This window comes from Dermacentor silvarum, chromosome 8, assembly GCF_013339745.2.
Source record: "Dermacentor silvarum isolate Dsil-2018 chromosome 8, BIME_Dsil_1.4, whole genome shotgun sequence".
NCBI classification, from domain to species: Eukaryota; Metazoa; Arthropoda; class Arachnida; order Ixodida; family Ixodidae; genus Dermacentor; species Dermacentor silvarum.
The window spans coordinates 159365397-159380445 of NC_051161.1; the positions used below are offsets into that span (position 1 = coordinate 159365397).

The 15049-nt window shown below is 47.9% G+C and overlaps 1 protein-coding gene across 2 annotated transcripts in view; it reads right to left on the bottom strand.

Annotated features, from left to right (window-relative positions):
• Nucleotides 1–11876, bottom strand: part of LOC119461793 (putative methyltransferase-like protein 7A) — a 57613-nt gene extending 45737 nt beyond the window's left edge. Inside the window, exon 1 of one of the 2 annotated variants that reach the window (XM_049672206.1) lies at nt 10946–11876. In XM_049672206.1, coding sequence (XP_049528163.1) covers nt 10946–11320 — 375 coding nt within the window. In that variant the 5' untranslated portion in view covers nt 11321–11876. The remainder of the gene's footprint in view (nt 1–10945) is intronic. The other variant, XM_037723175.2, reaches the window with a different exon arrangement.
• Between the last annotated feature and the right edge of the window lie 3173 nt (nt 11877–15049).

Consider the following 15049-nt stretch of genomic DNA (forward strand, 5'->3'; position numbering starts at 1 on the left):
TTTTTAATGCCACTCGGTGATGCGCGTGCAGTGCGGCCGCAGTGTCGGCTTTCATTCTATGTTATTGTACGGTTCCTTTTCGAGAACAAATATTTTTCTCGTTCTTCAAGCAGCATGTATCTCTCGTGTGTATTGTTGCGCTGTCACAAAAGAGCGCGTAATCCAAGCGCGCGCCGCGTGACACGCAAGCCAGCGAAAGAACACGCCGGCCCCGCGGCAACTTTAACAGAGGGGGAGAGCGCATACGCCTCCAACAACAACGCGAACAACGGCGCCTGGACGTCTAGAAGAGCATCGACGAAGCGACGTTAACCGGAGAGAGAGAGAGCACACGCGTTTTTGAAACATCAAGATAACAGTGACGTTATTGTACAAAGGGAAGGCGTGTGCGTAGGCTCACGTATCGCTCCTCTTGTAACTGACCTTTAAAATTTGACTAGCGGGTTCAGGAATGCGTTGTCAGTATTTTTGTTGATAAAATTTGGGATATGTAGACGATTTTCTTATTTTACTAAAAGAGGTTGTCAGTGGCAGGCATTGTGTTCTAGCCGTTCATAATGCGTGCAAGAGGACTGAAGCTCATTCGTGAAATGCGTGTCGAGTGCAATTTCTAAGTTCCCGTATTAGGTTCAACGACATTTTACTCTTGACTTACAGCTCCCACAATGAAAGAGAAAAACGAAAGAAAGCAAACCTAACGTCAGCTATAACTCGGTTCGCTTCAAATAGCGAAACAATATGCAGAAACTATGGACGACGATTGCCAATGTAAACTAACTGCTGGAACAAACAAACGAGTGAGCGACAGTCCCCCTCCTCTCCGCCACTCGTTTACGCGAGAGCTCCCGCAACAAGGAGTTTGAGCCTCAGTAAGTCGGCCATAGCCTGGTTCTTGCGAGTTCGAGCTTGTGTAAGTCCTAAGCTAAATATTTTGCAATTGAAGTCATAATACATTTTTGATTGGCCGCCTGTTGTCACAAGAGCTATATACAGGGTAAGTTTACGGCTACTGCTTAACTTCTAGTTCTATCATCACATATTTGCATGTGCAGATTTCCACCGTCATGAGGTTGTAATCAAACAACCGCCCGTTTTTGTATTCCCGAGTGATTTTGCCTTCATATTTATGTTCGCTATTCACATTTCCCGGATTATGCTGTCCGCATAGATGAACTAAGGACACACGCCTAAGGTGCGCCATTCCAGTCTTAGTAACCGATAGCTTCCCGTTCTGTTCCAAGTGGCCATGTACTGCAACGCAGCAATGTGAGGCTTTATTAATCACGTTGAAGTGACGACCACTGGAAACCTCTCGGTTGACGATGAATATGACAAACTATTTACTGCACGAACTTGCGCCAGAAAACTGAGGTACGCATCATCGGCGATAGTGGCGATGCTGACAGCACGATTGTCTGTGGTTGAATTCAATGAAGCTTCTTGCAATCAGCCGCTTCGTTACAGAACGTCATCCTATAGGAAGTGACTCAACTGGCGGGAGGTCACGACAATTCCCGAATATGAGAATATGCTACCTGCATCGCATACATCAGGTACGAAAAAATCCGAGGACACCTAAGCACTTCTTGTGAGTTGTGAATGCGAAAGCATTAACGGCGCTGAGCTGTCCTTTCAGTTTTGCGCTCCGAGTAGTGTACCACAGCGGTACGTGCTGCCCGAGCCGGCGAGCATCCTGCGGTGCCAACGCCGCGTGCCACCGACGCGGCGATGCCCTCTCCTCTCACGCAACGCCTGGCCCGCTAGCGCTGTAGGTGTGTTCCTTTTCGCCTGCTCTGCTCCGTCGAGGCGAACTCGTGACGTGGCGCCGCAGCCAATGGGATTTTAGGTGCCGTTTCGCTGCCACAAACGACAGACGCCAGCTTTTTCGCTCAATGGGCCAGTTGACGCTTTCGCATCAATAACAGTAATGTCACTGTGAAAAATTACAGGCGTTGTAGCTTTCTAATAACGGGAGGTAAAATTGAGCTTTGTTAGCAGACAGGGCGAAAACACTGACCGGTGCGGCCAAGACTAGAAATTAAAACTTCACTGGAAGTGCGCGTGATATTACCATGCAAACACTGCATCAATTATTTTCTTTTTATTTCCGAAGTCACAGCTTGCCCTCACGTAACCTACTCCTAAATTACACCACTGCCCGTGATTCTTTCTGTCAGCAAGAGATGCTCTACAAGTGGGCATCTTTTATAGTGTTTCGGCAGTTTTACTTTGTAGAAACAAGCATGCCCACACCGCGCCCCTTCTTTTCAGATTTCTTTTTCTGTTCCAACGTTCCCACGTGTGACAGTCCCCATGTGATGAGTTTCACAGATTTTTGAAGCCATCGTCTGTAACAACGTACACCTACATTTATATGTTCATTCTTTAGTTGTTCGTCAGTTCCTACGCACTTGGCTATTTTACTGCTGCTGCTTCCCTGTATAAAACATCACAGCAGCGCCACTCATACCTCTCAGTAATTGCTCTGTTTGCTTGAAAACAAAAGCCTGTAATTTCTATGGCGGAATCGTACGACACACTGTTGAACCAGAGCCCAATGCATTATTTAGACACGCACTATGTTGGGCGAGTTGCTACATACCGAGTCGGGGTAGTGTGGCGCAGAGTAAAAACACAGTGAAAAAAAAAAATAGACGGAAAGCTTGCCAATTTGCAACTAAATTTATCGTTCTCAACAATTTAATGTTATTCTGCGCATCTCTACTGAGCTTATAATTGGATGTTCGCTCCCGATACAATTTTAACGCTGTTTAGGGCCCCGTGTCGCAGAAAATCCGGCGTCGGCAACCGGCGTGTGATCGCGGGTGGCGGAGGAAATCATCCAACCACATCGACCGCGCAGGCCATCCGCGTGGTGCCAGGTTTTGGTGAACAAAAATTTAATTTCTCACAGTGAAATCCGTCAGAAAAATGGTAAAGTACGACTTTACCATTCGGCGTCGGATTGTAATTTGAATGTACGAGAAAACCTAATTCTGCTACGAGGAAACTCAAACACAAACCCCTTTTCCAGCATTTCTACCAGACCTGCGCGCGTCGGGGCAATAGCAAACAATTAATAAAGTAATCAAAAAGGTGATAAGGCCTTCACATTTTAATATAAGAAAAATTATATTGCCCCTGAAAAAACGTCTTTCCAGCAATGCATATCAGTTTAAATGTGAAGCCTACTTTCCGTATGCGAACGGTTCCCGATAACGCTATTGCGTTCTACTCTTAAAGGCGAAGCTTAAGCGTCCTCTAATTTTAGTTGAAAGTTGGCGCTCTTTCTGTCTCCTTTTTTCTTGCGTGTTTCTACCTTGCGCCAGAGAGTATACCTTGAATGCAGTATTTAACGTAGGCGCGATGCGTGGAGCAGCTGACGGCAGCAATAATATTGAAGTGGTGGCTGGGGCTTATCTCGGGAAGTCAGTAGGGCCAAGGGTGTGGAAGCTGCAGAAACTTCACGTGCGAAGCGTCACAGCGAATGGTCGCTTTATAATCTGAGCCCTCAACTGCATCGAAGGATGTCACCGCCTCGGTCCGTTTTTTGTTACTGAATGTCCTTATTCCTGCGCGTTACCACTCAAGGTATAACGCGAGCTTGCGGTCGCCTGTCTCGTGCACCCATATACCTCGTCCCTCGCGCCGTTGATTGCGAGCTGTCGGGGTTGCCGCCGGCACTTCCGCGGGGCGGCGATGCCGTCTAGCTTTGCGCTGCTAGTTCTTCGTAATGCATAGCATTACAACTAAGCCCAAGTCATAACGCTCTCATTAACGAGGCTTTCGCTGACCACTCAGTCACTTGTTAGCATTCTCTGAGCTCGAACCCGCGGTGGAAGCTAGCGCTGACGAGACGCTAGGACCACGGCACGGACACACAACCACCGGGCGAAAACTTTGCAGCGACCACTGCCAAAGCAAAATCGCCGGCCCGCACCACTTAGGACAGTTTTAATTTCGTATAGACGCGACTGTTTTACAGGCAGCAACGCCTATGTGATACTTGAGGCGTCCGTTCAGCTTGCCTTTCGATGGTAAGCGGGCGAGTACTTCCACGTGCGGTAAATCGATGCCACGTCCGCGACTTCTTTGATAATCTCTTTGCTCTCCAAGGAGCCTCCTCGCGCATGGACGATATTCTGCGATTCCAAGCCAGCTCTTCAAACAATTGACTGTGTCCTCAGGTGGGGCCCGTATTATTCAATGGCTATATAAATCGCAGAGCTTCTCGACCACGCAAATAGAAATGGCCATATTATCACCTTTCAGTGGATACCTTCACACTGTGGTGTGAGAGGGAACGAACTGCCAGACGCTAAAGCGAAATCTGCTTTAAACAATGCGACTGAAGTACGCATTCCATTCTCACTGTCATATGTAAGAGGCCGCCGGTGGCGCGAAAAAGAAAAGGAGCACGAGAAACACGGGGTTCCGAACGGCGCGAGCGCGCGAGCGCGCGAGGCGCACGAACCGAGGCATAGTCGAGGGATGAACGGCGCTGTCCGTGGTTTTTCAACGTGGCACCGGGTCAGGAAGGTCGCATCTCCAGCTATGTTCTGGCGACGGGAGACTTGGGGGTCTGGTTGAGTCCGCGACGCTGGCCGTCCAAGGTGTGGCCGTCGACCTCGGCAAGTTCGGGCGAGGCTCCTGGACGGGCTGCAGCTTCTCACGGCAGGACCAGGCACCCCAGAGAGGATCCCCCTTCTGCGGCAGACCGGCACGTTCGAATCTCCTCGGGACGACACGTCCGCACTCCTGAAGAAGTTGCGACGCATCCCGACGCTAGGCCTAGGCAGGTGGGCCTAAGCTACGGCGAACGCCATCAATGACGAGATGATGAGCTCGCCACCGACGGAGCACTAATGAGTTAAACACCGACAAAAGAGACGACGCGACGACAGCGAGGCACAGACGTCTGCAGAATCGACAAGGGCGCTGAATTCGGAGAGAAAGAGCCGACGAGCTTCGGACTCGGACAAACGTGCAACGACGAACACAACAAGGTGACTCTAGAGTCACTGGAAAAATTTTAGAGTATCGCATTTGTTTTCCGCGCGCCGCCTCCTGCCGCGGCCACCGGTGATTGGGGCGCTCGTGTCACGTGACCTTTTGCCGCCATATTTCTTCCAAGCCCTTTCAGTTGGCACGTCGAACCCGTAGCGCACGCACCGCGCACGGAGAGCACTTCGCCGTTTCGTTCAACGCTTGCGTTGCGCTTGCGAACACAGGCGTCAGAAATAACCCATCATCATGCCTGGTTGCTGCGCCTTCGGGTGTAGCAACCGAACGGAGTCCGGGAAGGCATTTTTCTCTATTCCGTGCTGGAAGGACGACGGTGAACCACGTTCTGCGTGGCTCCACAGAATTGGCCGCAAAAACTTCGCGCCCTCGAAGAACACCCGCTTGTGCGAGGTAAGTTTCTTGAATAACTAGTTTGCTGGACAATTATTGCTTTCAAGTGACTGTACTTGCGTGTGACCGCTGAACTTTACCTGTCCAGTTCACGCTCATCGCTCTGGGTGCGGCTATTGAACACTATGTAGCTAGCACACGTGGTTTTGAGTGAGCTGTTCTGTTCGCGTGGCTCGCTTTGTTTCATGCTATTGAAAATCGCCCAGTACCTATCTTTCAAGTAAGGTCTCCGGTTCGCGAGGCCCGCTCTGCTTTGCGCTATTGTTTCCAGTAAACTGTTCGGTTCGCGCGGCTCGCTTTGTTTTGCGCTATTGAAAATTGCCCAGTACCTATGTTTCAAGTCACTTAGTGCTGTTGAAAACATCGCACTACGAACTTTCTAGCAAGCTCTCCACTGTTTCATTCGGTTTGCGCGCCGCGTTTGAAGAAAACGTACATACATGTCAAGCAAGCTGCAGTGCTTGATTCGCGCGGCTCGATGGAAACAACAAACATGCATTTCAAGTGAGCATGTTGTGCTACAAAGTAAAAGGAGGCGGTTCCCATGAATAACGTGTTTTAAGCAAGCACCAGGTCTACACAGAAAATGTTGCTTCAAAATGTCTTCTATAGATTTCCTAACTCTTTTTTTTGCGACTACTTACACTTTAGATATTTTAAGCACTGTCACAGGGTAGGTTTATTAACATTGCTATTTTTCTTTGTTTTCTCCATGGACAAACTATAGGACCATTTCATTCCTGATGATTTTGAGAAACCAAGAGTCGAATCGGAAGACGGTATGCTGTTGTCATGCTTGACGAAATAAATTGTTGTTGTGACTGTTGTGAAATAAATATGTTGCTTGCCTCCACATCTTACTTTGTGACTGCATGCTGTTCTGAAAATGGGAATTTTGCTGACAGCATGAAGCAATTCGGGGACAAATGGTATGGTGTCCCTTATACAGGGAGGCTGTAAAATAGTAATTTTTATTGCAAACCTGCTACAGCATGATTACGAATGCTTGTCAACTGGCACAGCACCTCTATAAACAGCCTCATACATATTTTTATGCCGTGAGTGCAGCGACAAGAACATCATTTAAAACATAGAAGTGCTGAATGTTAGAATTCCGTTTCAGAAACCTAGTTTTTACCGTGTCTTCGCAACTTTTTTTTTCGAAAACGTCTTTTTGTGTTAATGATCCGATTCACATAAAGGGTATACAATAAAAGGAGCATGATCGAAAATAAATATAGGAAAACCGCACCACTGTTTAGTACTGGCAATGTCAACACAATACTCCAGAACACAGTAACAGATTGGAAATAAGTGCGCTAAAAGGTTGACATTATCAAAGGTATAAAAAAAAAACATTCGCACACATTCTTTATAGCCGTATGCGGATACCTGCTTGAGTTTCGCGTGAATTAAAAGCTGTTAACCAGTCAGTTTACAACGTTACCTTCAGAGAGCTTATTTCACAAATCGACGAGAACATTACAAGCACGCATTCGCAAACACGCCAGTAGCCGCAAGACGCGAAGTTTGCTTGCAGAGGCTGCTGGCGTTTTATCACTGATACGTGACAGGCAACTTTATAAATCTACATAAAAATTACTGCTTAAGCTTCGCTCCGATTATACAGATAAACAAGCGCAGCAGTAAGCTGTTTACACTTGCTTGCTTTTGTACTTCGAAAGGACGCGAACGAGCACTATGAAGGCAACCTGAACACCCACTGCATATTCCATCGGCTGTCAAGCTGCGTTTTTAGCGCAAACACAACCTCAGGGCCCAGTTTTCATGTAAAAGACGTTTCAAGCGAATTCACTGGGCGCATACAAGTATGTTTGCAGCAGCTCTGCACATAGCACTTGACGCAAGACGAAGTCCAAAAGCGACACGTAGAGCATCGGAACCATCGCCGCACATTTTATACGTTCCGTCGCTTACCGCGCAGTACGTTCATTTCCGTCGATATCCTGATGTCACTTGTGGCATCCATTTGAAGAAAAACACAAAAATAATCCAGTTTCGTGAAACGGGACTCGAAATCTAGGGGGGAAATCCGCCAGTTAAGTCAACGCTACTCAATGCACGCTGGCACCGCTACAGCGCGTCGGCGGTCTGGAAGGAACATGGCCGCCGCCACCCAATGTTGCCGGCATGCCGCGTACCTTTGCGGTACTCTGTTTTTCCAGTGACTCTAGGTGACTCTTATTCGCCGCGTCCTAGCGTTAATACAAGGTTGCCTGACTTTGGTGGATTAGCCGCCACAGACGAGTGTAGGCACAAATGTAGGCTTTAGGTTGTAACTTCGTTAGTATTGTCCCCGCGGTGTGTTTTAGTGTGCTTGTTTATTTTTGTTTCCTTTCGTTCGGGTCTTGGGTTCGTTCGTAATTAAAAATCCTTTTGCTGTGTTGCCATGCGCCTGCCTACTCCATCTCCTCTAACACCTGCACGCCCCCGAGATCGGTGACAAAACACATCACACTCACGAACAGACACAAATGCAACCAGACGGATAGTTGCGTAATACGCAATTGTACGTTGGAGCACTGGACACAACCAGATCGTCAACACACGCGAGTGCATAAATGGGGCCCATAAATGAAACACCGCATTCCTCACAAGCTCAAAAGAAGCCAAACAAGCATGGTGGACCGGATTCGCCTTGGTGTCGCATTCACGAATCGTTATAGACATATGATTGGTTGCAGTGACATTAACCCCAATTGTGAATACTGCCAGGTACCAGAAACACTTGAGCATATATTTTGCGTTTGTCCCGCGTACGCACAAGAACAACAGAAACTGGTCTCTTCAATTGCAAAAGTCGGCAAGAGGCCCCTATCAGACGAGTTTATTTTAGGTCCTTGGCCCAATGCAAGCACCGCAGCCCTGATAACCAGTGCCGCTTTAGTCTTTCTACTAGCCACTGGCACGGCTTTAGAGATGCCACAACGTTGTAAACTTGTATATACACACCTCCTCCTCTTATCATCATCATTCATTAACCCTTTTCCTCCCCGTCCCTTTTCCCCAGTGTAGAGTAGCAGGCCAGAGCAAGTTACAGCTCTGGCCGACGTCCCTGCCTTTCTGTAAATACATGTTTCTCTCTCTCTCTTTGCTCTGAAGGACGGGGTTCATTCTCTGCAGTTTGCAAGCTGTGATGATGATGATTATTATTGTGGTTTATTGGCGCAAGGGCCAGATGTGGCCAAAGAGCGCCAAGACGATGGTAATGGCTTGTTAGTGGTACATGAATAGTGGACTATATGAACATTAGATGTGATATGGCTGTAAATGGGCCTAAAAACAGTCGCTGTAAAGTGCGTAAAATCTATACGTAATAAGATTATGGCAATGACTAATTATGTGTACTATGGACATGAACAATGCATTGCGAAGGAATTCAAGCAAGCTGTGATGGTTTGTTGACGATAGTAAACCCTGTCGCTGCGTACTCTCGATAACGTGCCCCCGATTGGAACTGAGACATATTCAACTAGCGCTGGAAAGACGTAGGACAAGAAGTACACGGAGGACACGACGCTAGACTTCAAATGAATCTTTACCTTGCTGAAACGTAGAATCCTTGGGATGCGCAGTACCCGGACAAAAGGAATCTTTGTTTTTCTTTGCACACAGAACGTATCGAAACGCAGCTATTATCGAGATACGAAAGTCGATACGCAGTTATAATCAACGTAAGGGCACTCTTTTGTACTGAGGCGCAGCGATGGAGTGTTCACGGACCTATCAGCCGCGTTTTAGATCCATAACGCATCCCATATTTCCTTATCGGCCTGCCTCCAGAGCCGTCTGAGCAGTCGTGTTCCGTGAAAATGATGGGTGCATGAGCACCTAGGCCCTTCTCAGCCGATCATTCAAGGAAGACAGCGAAATTTCCAAATCCGTAGCACCACACCAAAAACACATCTCGCTAGGCCACTAAAAATCCCTAAATCCTTCGCGTAAACCGCATCTGGTAAAGCTTCTCAAGCGGGTAAATTTTACATATAAATTCACAGACCGCGTACAATTGCTACAATGTTTACGAAGTTGTTGCAAAAGTTCTACTGAAGAATTAGAGCGGTGTTAAACACATCAATTTTGTCCGCTTTATATATTGCTAAATTGTGATATCGTTTTCCCTTGCTGATTACACAGTTTAAACTTGATGATTCAGTCCTTTTCTTTAATTTAGAAAATATCAACAAGAAAAAAAAAACTCTTCCAAAAGAACTTGATGGCTTGAATAAAAATGTGCTTCCTACAGTCACTAGATCATTCTTTCGTTTATTTTAAATGCCAGAAAACTTCATCAAAATCGGTGTAGTAATTGCCGAGAAAAACGATTTCTCCGTTTTCATGTATTTAGATAGGAGAAGTCGAACTGAGGACGCCGTCGCCTTGCAGAGTCAGCACACTGCCTGCGTCAACTCCAGGCTGTTCATTTTGTTCTTCGAAGAGAGCTGCTTTGACATTTCGTGACAAGTCGTGACACTTCAAGTCATGACATGTGCCCTCCAGTCGGAGACAAGAAAGAAGAATGTAGTACAGGGAAGGAAGGCCGGCAGCCGTTTTTTATTTATTATTATTTTTTGTCTGTGTAATCAATGCGTAAAGAAATGCGCGGCAAGCTGCCGCATTGAATGGAATACACTGTAAAAATTGTTGCAGTAAATGATGGAAAATATCTTGGCATCTCTATTTCCAACTATTTATCGCTCAAAATGACGGCGGGCCGATATTTTGTAAGGCGCACAGCACGACATATATGCGGCACGTACGGCTGCCAATCTAATCGCGTTATTATCCCGAGCGATCCTTTTCTTTTTCAAAAAGTGGTATTCGTTAGTTTTCCTTCTCTCCTTGTTCACGACGACGGAAACGCCTTGTTGCAATGACGACGATTGCCTGCCAAAAACGATGAAATAATGACCGTTACAGGGACAGCCAGTTTTCAGTGGCGCAAAGGCGAGAGCACCAACGCAGGCACCTTTCATGACTTCGTGTCGTGCTTATTACTGATATCGTTCTAAAATCAGTGCTATTGCGTAAACATTTTGTCGAAAGCAAGATAACCGCAGGCGTAAGACGGCGCTTTAGATCTCAAAATTAGGGGTGTTCGAATAGCGAAATTTTCGAATCGAAAACGAATATTCCAGAAATACTACCTTTGAATATCCAATATACATTGTCATTTCTAAACAAAGCCAAATATAAACTTCGGAGTTGGCTTGGTAAAAACTAAACTTTATTTACTATATTTCATACTTGTATTTAATACCACTCACAACAGGAAGTCCTCTCATTTGATGAGCTTGAATGTAAAAAAACGCTTCCTTTCTGTTATCGGCTGCCAGCAGAATTAGTTGGCCCGTCCTGCCTAGCATCAATTTCTCTCCTTCGAAACATCAACAAGTGTTGTTGCCCTTTATACTGGAGGCGAAACGAGTATTTCACAAGTTCGGGTAGTGTACACTCGAAACGAATAGCAAATACTATTCTACATAAAATGGATCCGAAGCGCACAAACCTTGGGATACTTTTTGACCGTCTCGAGGAAGAAATTCTGGAACTCGGTGTTGGGGTCGACGTTCCAGTACTTGATCTTCCTCCGCATGAACCCCAAGTTGGCACCCGAGCCTGCGCCAACCTCGAGCACTCGAATCGCACCGTCGGCGCGCAGTTCGGGGTCGCTAGACTCGATCTCGTCCAGCGCCGCGATCGTTTCGCGTCGAGTGTCTTGGAAGTAGTCTCGCCACAGCCGGCCAGCCACGGCCATAATTCGCACAAAGAACCACTGGCGCGCTCGCAGGCTCAGCAGCAGCAGCGGCAGAAGCAGGAGTCCGGTGCAAGAGATGCACGCTACCACAAGGCAGTCGAAGACGCGGCGAAGCCTTCGCTCCATGTCGGCAGCGCTCTGTGCCCGTTCACGAATGCGCGGGAGAACAAAGACGCACGATTGCAGCCTATGTGCGCAGAGCGAAAGAGCGAGAAAGTAGCTGTGTGCACACGTGAGCTCCGAGACTTCCACTTGTTGCGCTCGAATAGTCGGCGTTGTTGTGTGGCGGAGTCGGAAGCAGACGACCCTGCCAAAGGCGGTGCACTCGATTGATTAGAAGATGATAGGCGACGCAAGCGTAGTGGGGCAATCGAAGCCGTCCTGTGCCAGTGCGGTTTGGCTTCTATCCAGGCCGAAAGTGAAATACGGGTGGCGAAGCGACCAATGTACCAAAACGCAGCCAACGGCGACAGAGCGCGTCGAAGTGCCGGGTCTCCGCAGCTGCAACCTCGTTTACGACTCGCCGGCGGAATACGGTCAGCGCTGTGTCTAGCTGTAGATGCTGTATGCACCTGTGGCTGAAGTACTTTGCACGAGAGAAAAGAAACTACTCGAAGTGCAGGACTTACACCACCGAGTGCACCGTAGAATAAAGAACCACACTGCACAACGGCAACGTAGGGGCGTCTCGCTTCCGGTACAAGCGAGCAGCAAACTCGTTTTATCGCGGGACCCTAAATCTGGAGCGCCGGTCCCGGCATCTCCCGAGAAAAATAAGAAGCTAATCGCCATATTCTGTAGCGATGTCTGCTGTGGCGGAAGGTTCAAATTCGCGCTCGGCGACCACGTTTTCTATATGTGCTATTTTCGACGTATAGACTGCGCACGCGCATTAGTCCGTTGTAAGCGTCTCTTGAAACGCTGCCCGAGAGCTAAAACAAATTTTCACTGGTTGAATTTGCGATAAAAAAAGGGAAAGAAGGAAAGTGTGTCGTATTATTAGAAAAGTAGATGCGGTGTTATAACTTCTTTATACCAATTCGAGTTTATTGAAATAGTAATGAATTTTATTAAGATAACAATGAATATTTACTATATCATCAAGGTACGACTTATAGTCAGCACAGTAGCAGTGAAAGCCCCGTTGCGCCTGTCATGTTGGCAGTCATCGACAGCCACGCTGCACTAAAGAAAGGCCCTGAGCCTGCCTGCAACGTCGCAGAGCTCTTCGCCCCACATTCAGCGCTTCAGACGAGCTCTCACCTTGACCCCTTCCGATGCACAGATTCCGGGCGGTAGCCTTCGTTGTCAAAACAAAATAAGGAAAAAATGAAGGGAAGAAAAAGACGGGAAATGAAACAGAGACACGGCGCTTACTTGCAAATGACTATTTAATTGATGTGGTGCAAAATATACGCACGTTTTTTCTTTCGTGTTTTTTTTGTCGTTTTTTTCGTTATAAATATCATGTACGAAGTAGTCCAACAGCACAGCTGCTGAAGGTCTCCCTTTTACTTGTTTTTACTGAACGAGAAGATGCCTGTCCACCAAGAGAGAGAGAGAAGCTCTTTACAGGACAGCAGATATTTTTTGCCGGCTGCGCATATGACCGCTCACATGCTACTCTGCATAGGGAGAGGGAAGGCGAAGACAGCGCCCACGAAGAATCATCTTTGCCATCAGGGCTGCTTGAGCCGGGTTCTGAAGGAATAAATCAATCAATAATTTGTTTAACATGCTCAGGAACAATAGTGAGCTGTGAGTGTAAGTGCACAGAGAAAGAAAAACAGAAGAAGAAATGTAAAACAGCTATCAGCAGAATTAGTTATGGGATTAAAAATATCACAAGAAAAAAATTAAGAACTTGATAAACAGCCACATAAAGAGTATCAATGCAGCAATAAAGACGCAAGTGAGAGACGGATTGAATGTACGGACAAAAAGGAAAACTACGATTAAACAGGAGAGGAGTGAAGCTAGAAAGGAGGCTCTTGAAGAAGTCAGAAGCTGGGAAGAAAGAGACCACACGCTTTTAAATATATTGTCACAGGAAATGGTATAACTGAAAATATATTTACAAAATATTTACAGCGAGCTGGAGTACTGCCAAGATGGCGGAAAGACAATCTCTTCAATCGTCGTCTTGTTCACCCAAATGGTCAACGTCATCTTTGTCCCATTGTGCGCAGTCTCGTAACATTAACCTCCGGCCGGAAAAGCGCCGAACCGGCGCCTAAGATGGGCGCGAGGTATGGCTTGAGGCGGGCCACGTGCACGACGTCTGAGGAAGGAGAAGACGTGGTAGAATCGAGCGGGGCTATTTCGTAAGTGACATCTGTCAATTGTCGCAGGACGCGATAGGGGCCAGAGTATCTCCAAAGTAGTTTTTCGGAAAGGCCAACGTGCCCAGACGGGGATCAGACAAGGACAAGATCACCCGCACTGAAGCGGGCGTCCCGGTGGTGGGCATCGTACAACTTCTGCTGTGACTGCGACGCAGAGAGGGGAAGACGGACAATGTGACGTGCCTTTTCTGCTGTAGCAATGGCGTCGCGCGCGTATTCAGTAGGCAGTGCGGCAGGGGTCGAAATAAGTGTGTCAAAAGGGAGTGTTGGTTCTCGTCCGTATAGAAGATAGAAGGGAGAGTAGCCGGCGGTGTCATGGCGTGAGGAGTTATATGCAAAGGTGACAAAAGGTAGCGCAGTGTCCCAGTCATGGTGATGAGACGAAACATACATTGAGAGCATATCAGTGATACTGCGATTCAGACGTTCAGTAAGACTGTTCGTTTGGGGGTGGTATGCAGTCGTAAGTTTGTGTTTGGTGGCACAGGCACAAGAACGAAGTAAGTCTTCAATGACTTTAGATAAGAAGTAGCGACCCCGGTCGGTGAGAAGTTGACGAGGAGCGCCGTGATGTAAAATTACGTCTTGCATCAAGAAGTCAGCGACGTCTGTAGCGCCACTGGTCGGGAGAGGTCTTGTGATAGCGTAACGGGTCGCATAATACGTAGCACCGGCAATCCATTTATTGCCAGCGCTGGAGAGAGGGAAGGGGCCGAGAAGGTCGAGGCCAACACGAAAAAATGGCTCGGCGGGTATGTCAATAGGCTGGAGGAGCCCAGCTGGAGGAAGAGATGGCCTCTTCCGGCGTTGGCACGATGCGCAGGCAGCGACATAACGTTGAACAGAACGGTAGAGACCGGGCCAGAAAAAGCGTCGCCGTACACGGTCATACGTCCTGGAAACACCAAGGTGGCCGGCTGTTGGGACATCATGCAGTTGCTCGAGTACGGTCGCCCGAAGGTGTGCGGGAACGACGAGTAGTAGTTCCGGTCCCTCGGGGTGCATAATACGGCGATATAATGTGCCATTTACAATGACAAACAGGCGAAGTGACCGGTCCGACGAGCCAGACCGCAGGCCATTGATGAGATCATTTAGAGACGTGTCCCGCCGTTGCTCGTCACCAATGTGGCTGAAACAGGAGAGCAAGAAAAGGCCAGGTGGTGTATCCTCCGTGGTAGCTTCGGGGGCATCAACGGGGTGCCGAGACAAGCAGTCGGCATCCTGGTGTAGTCGGCCAGACTTGTACACCACAGTGTACGTGAATTCCTGGAGACGTAGAGCCCAGCGACCTAGACGCCCAGTTGGGTCCTTGAGGCTCGAAAGCCAGCAGAGAGCGTGGTGGTCAGTGGTAACATTAAAAGGCCGCCCGTATAAGTAGGGGCGAAATTTGCTAACTACCCAAACAAGAGCGAGGCACTCGCGCTCGGTAACGGAATAATTGCGCTCGGCAGGGGAAAGAAGCCGGCTGGCGTACGCAATAACTCGATCACAACCACGTTGGCATTGG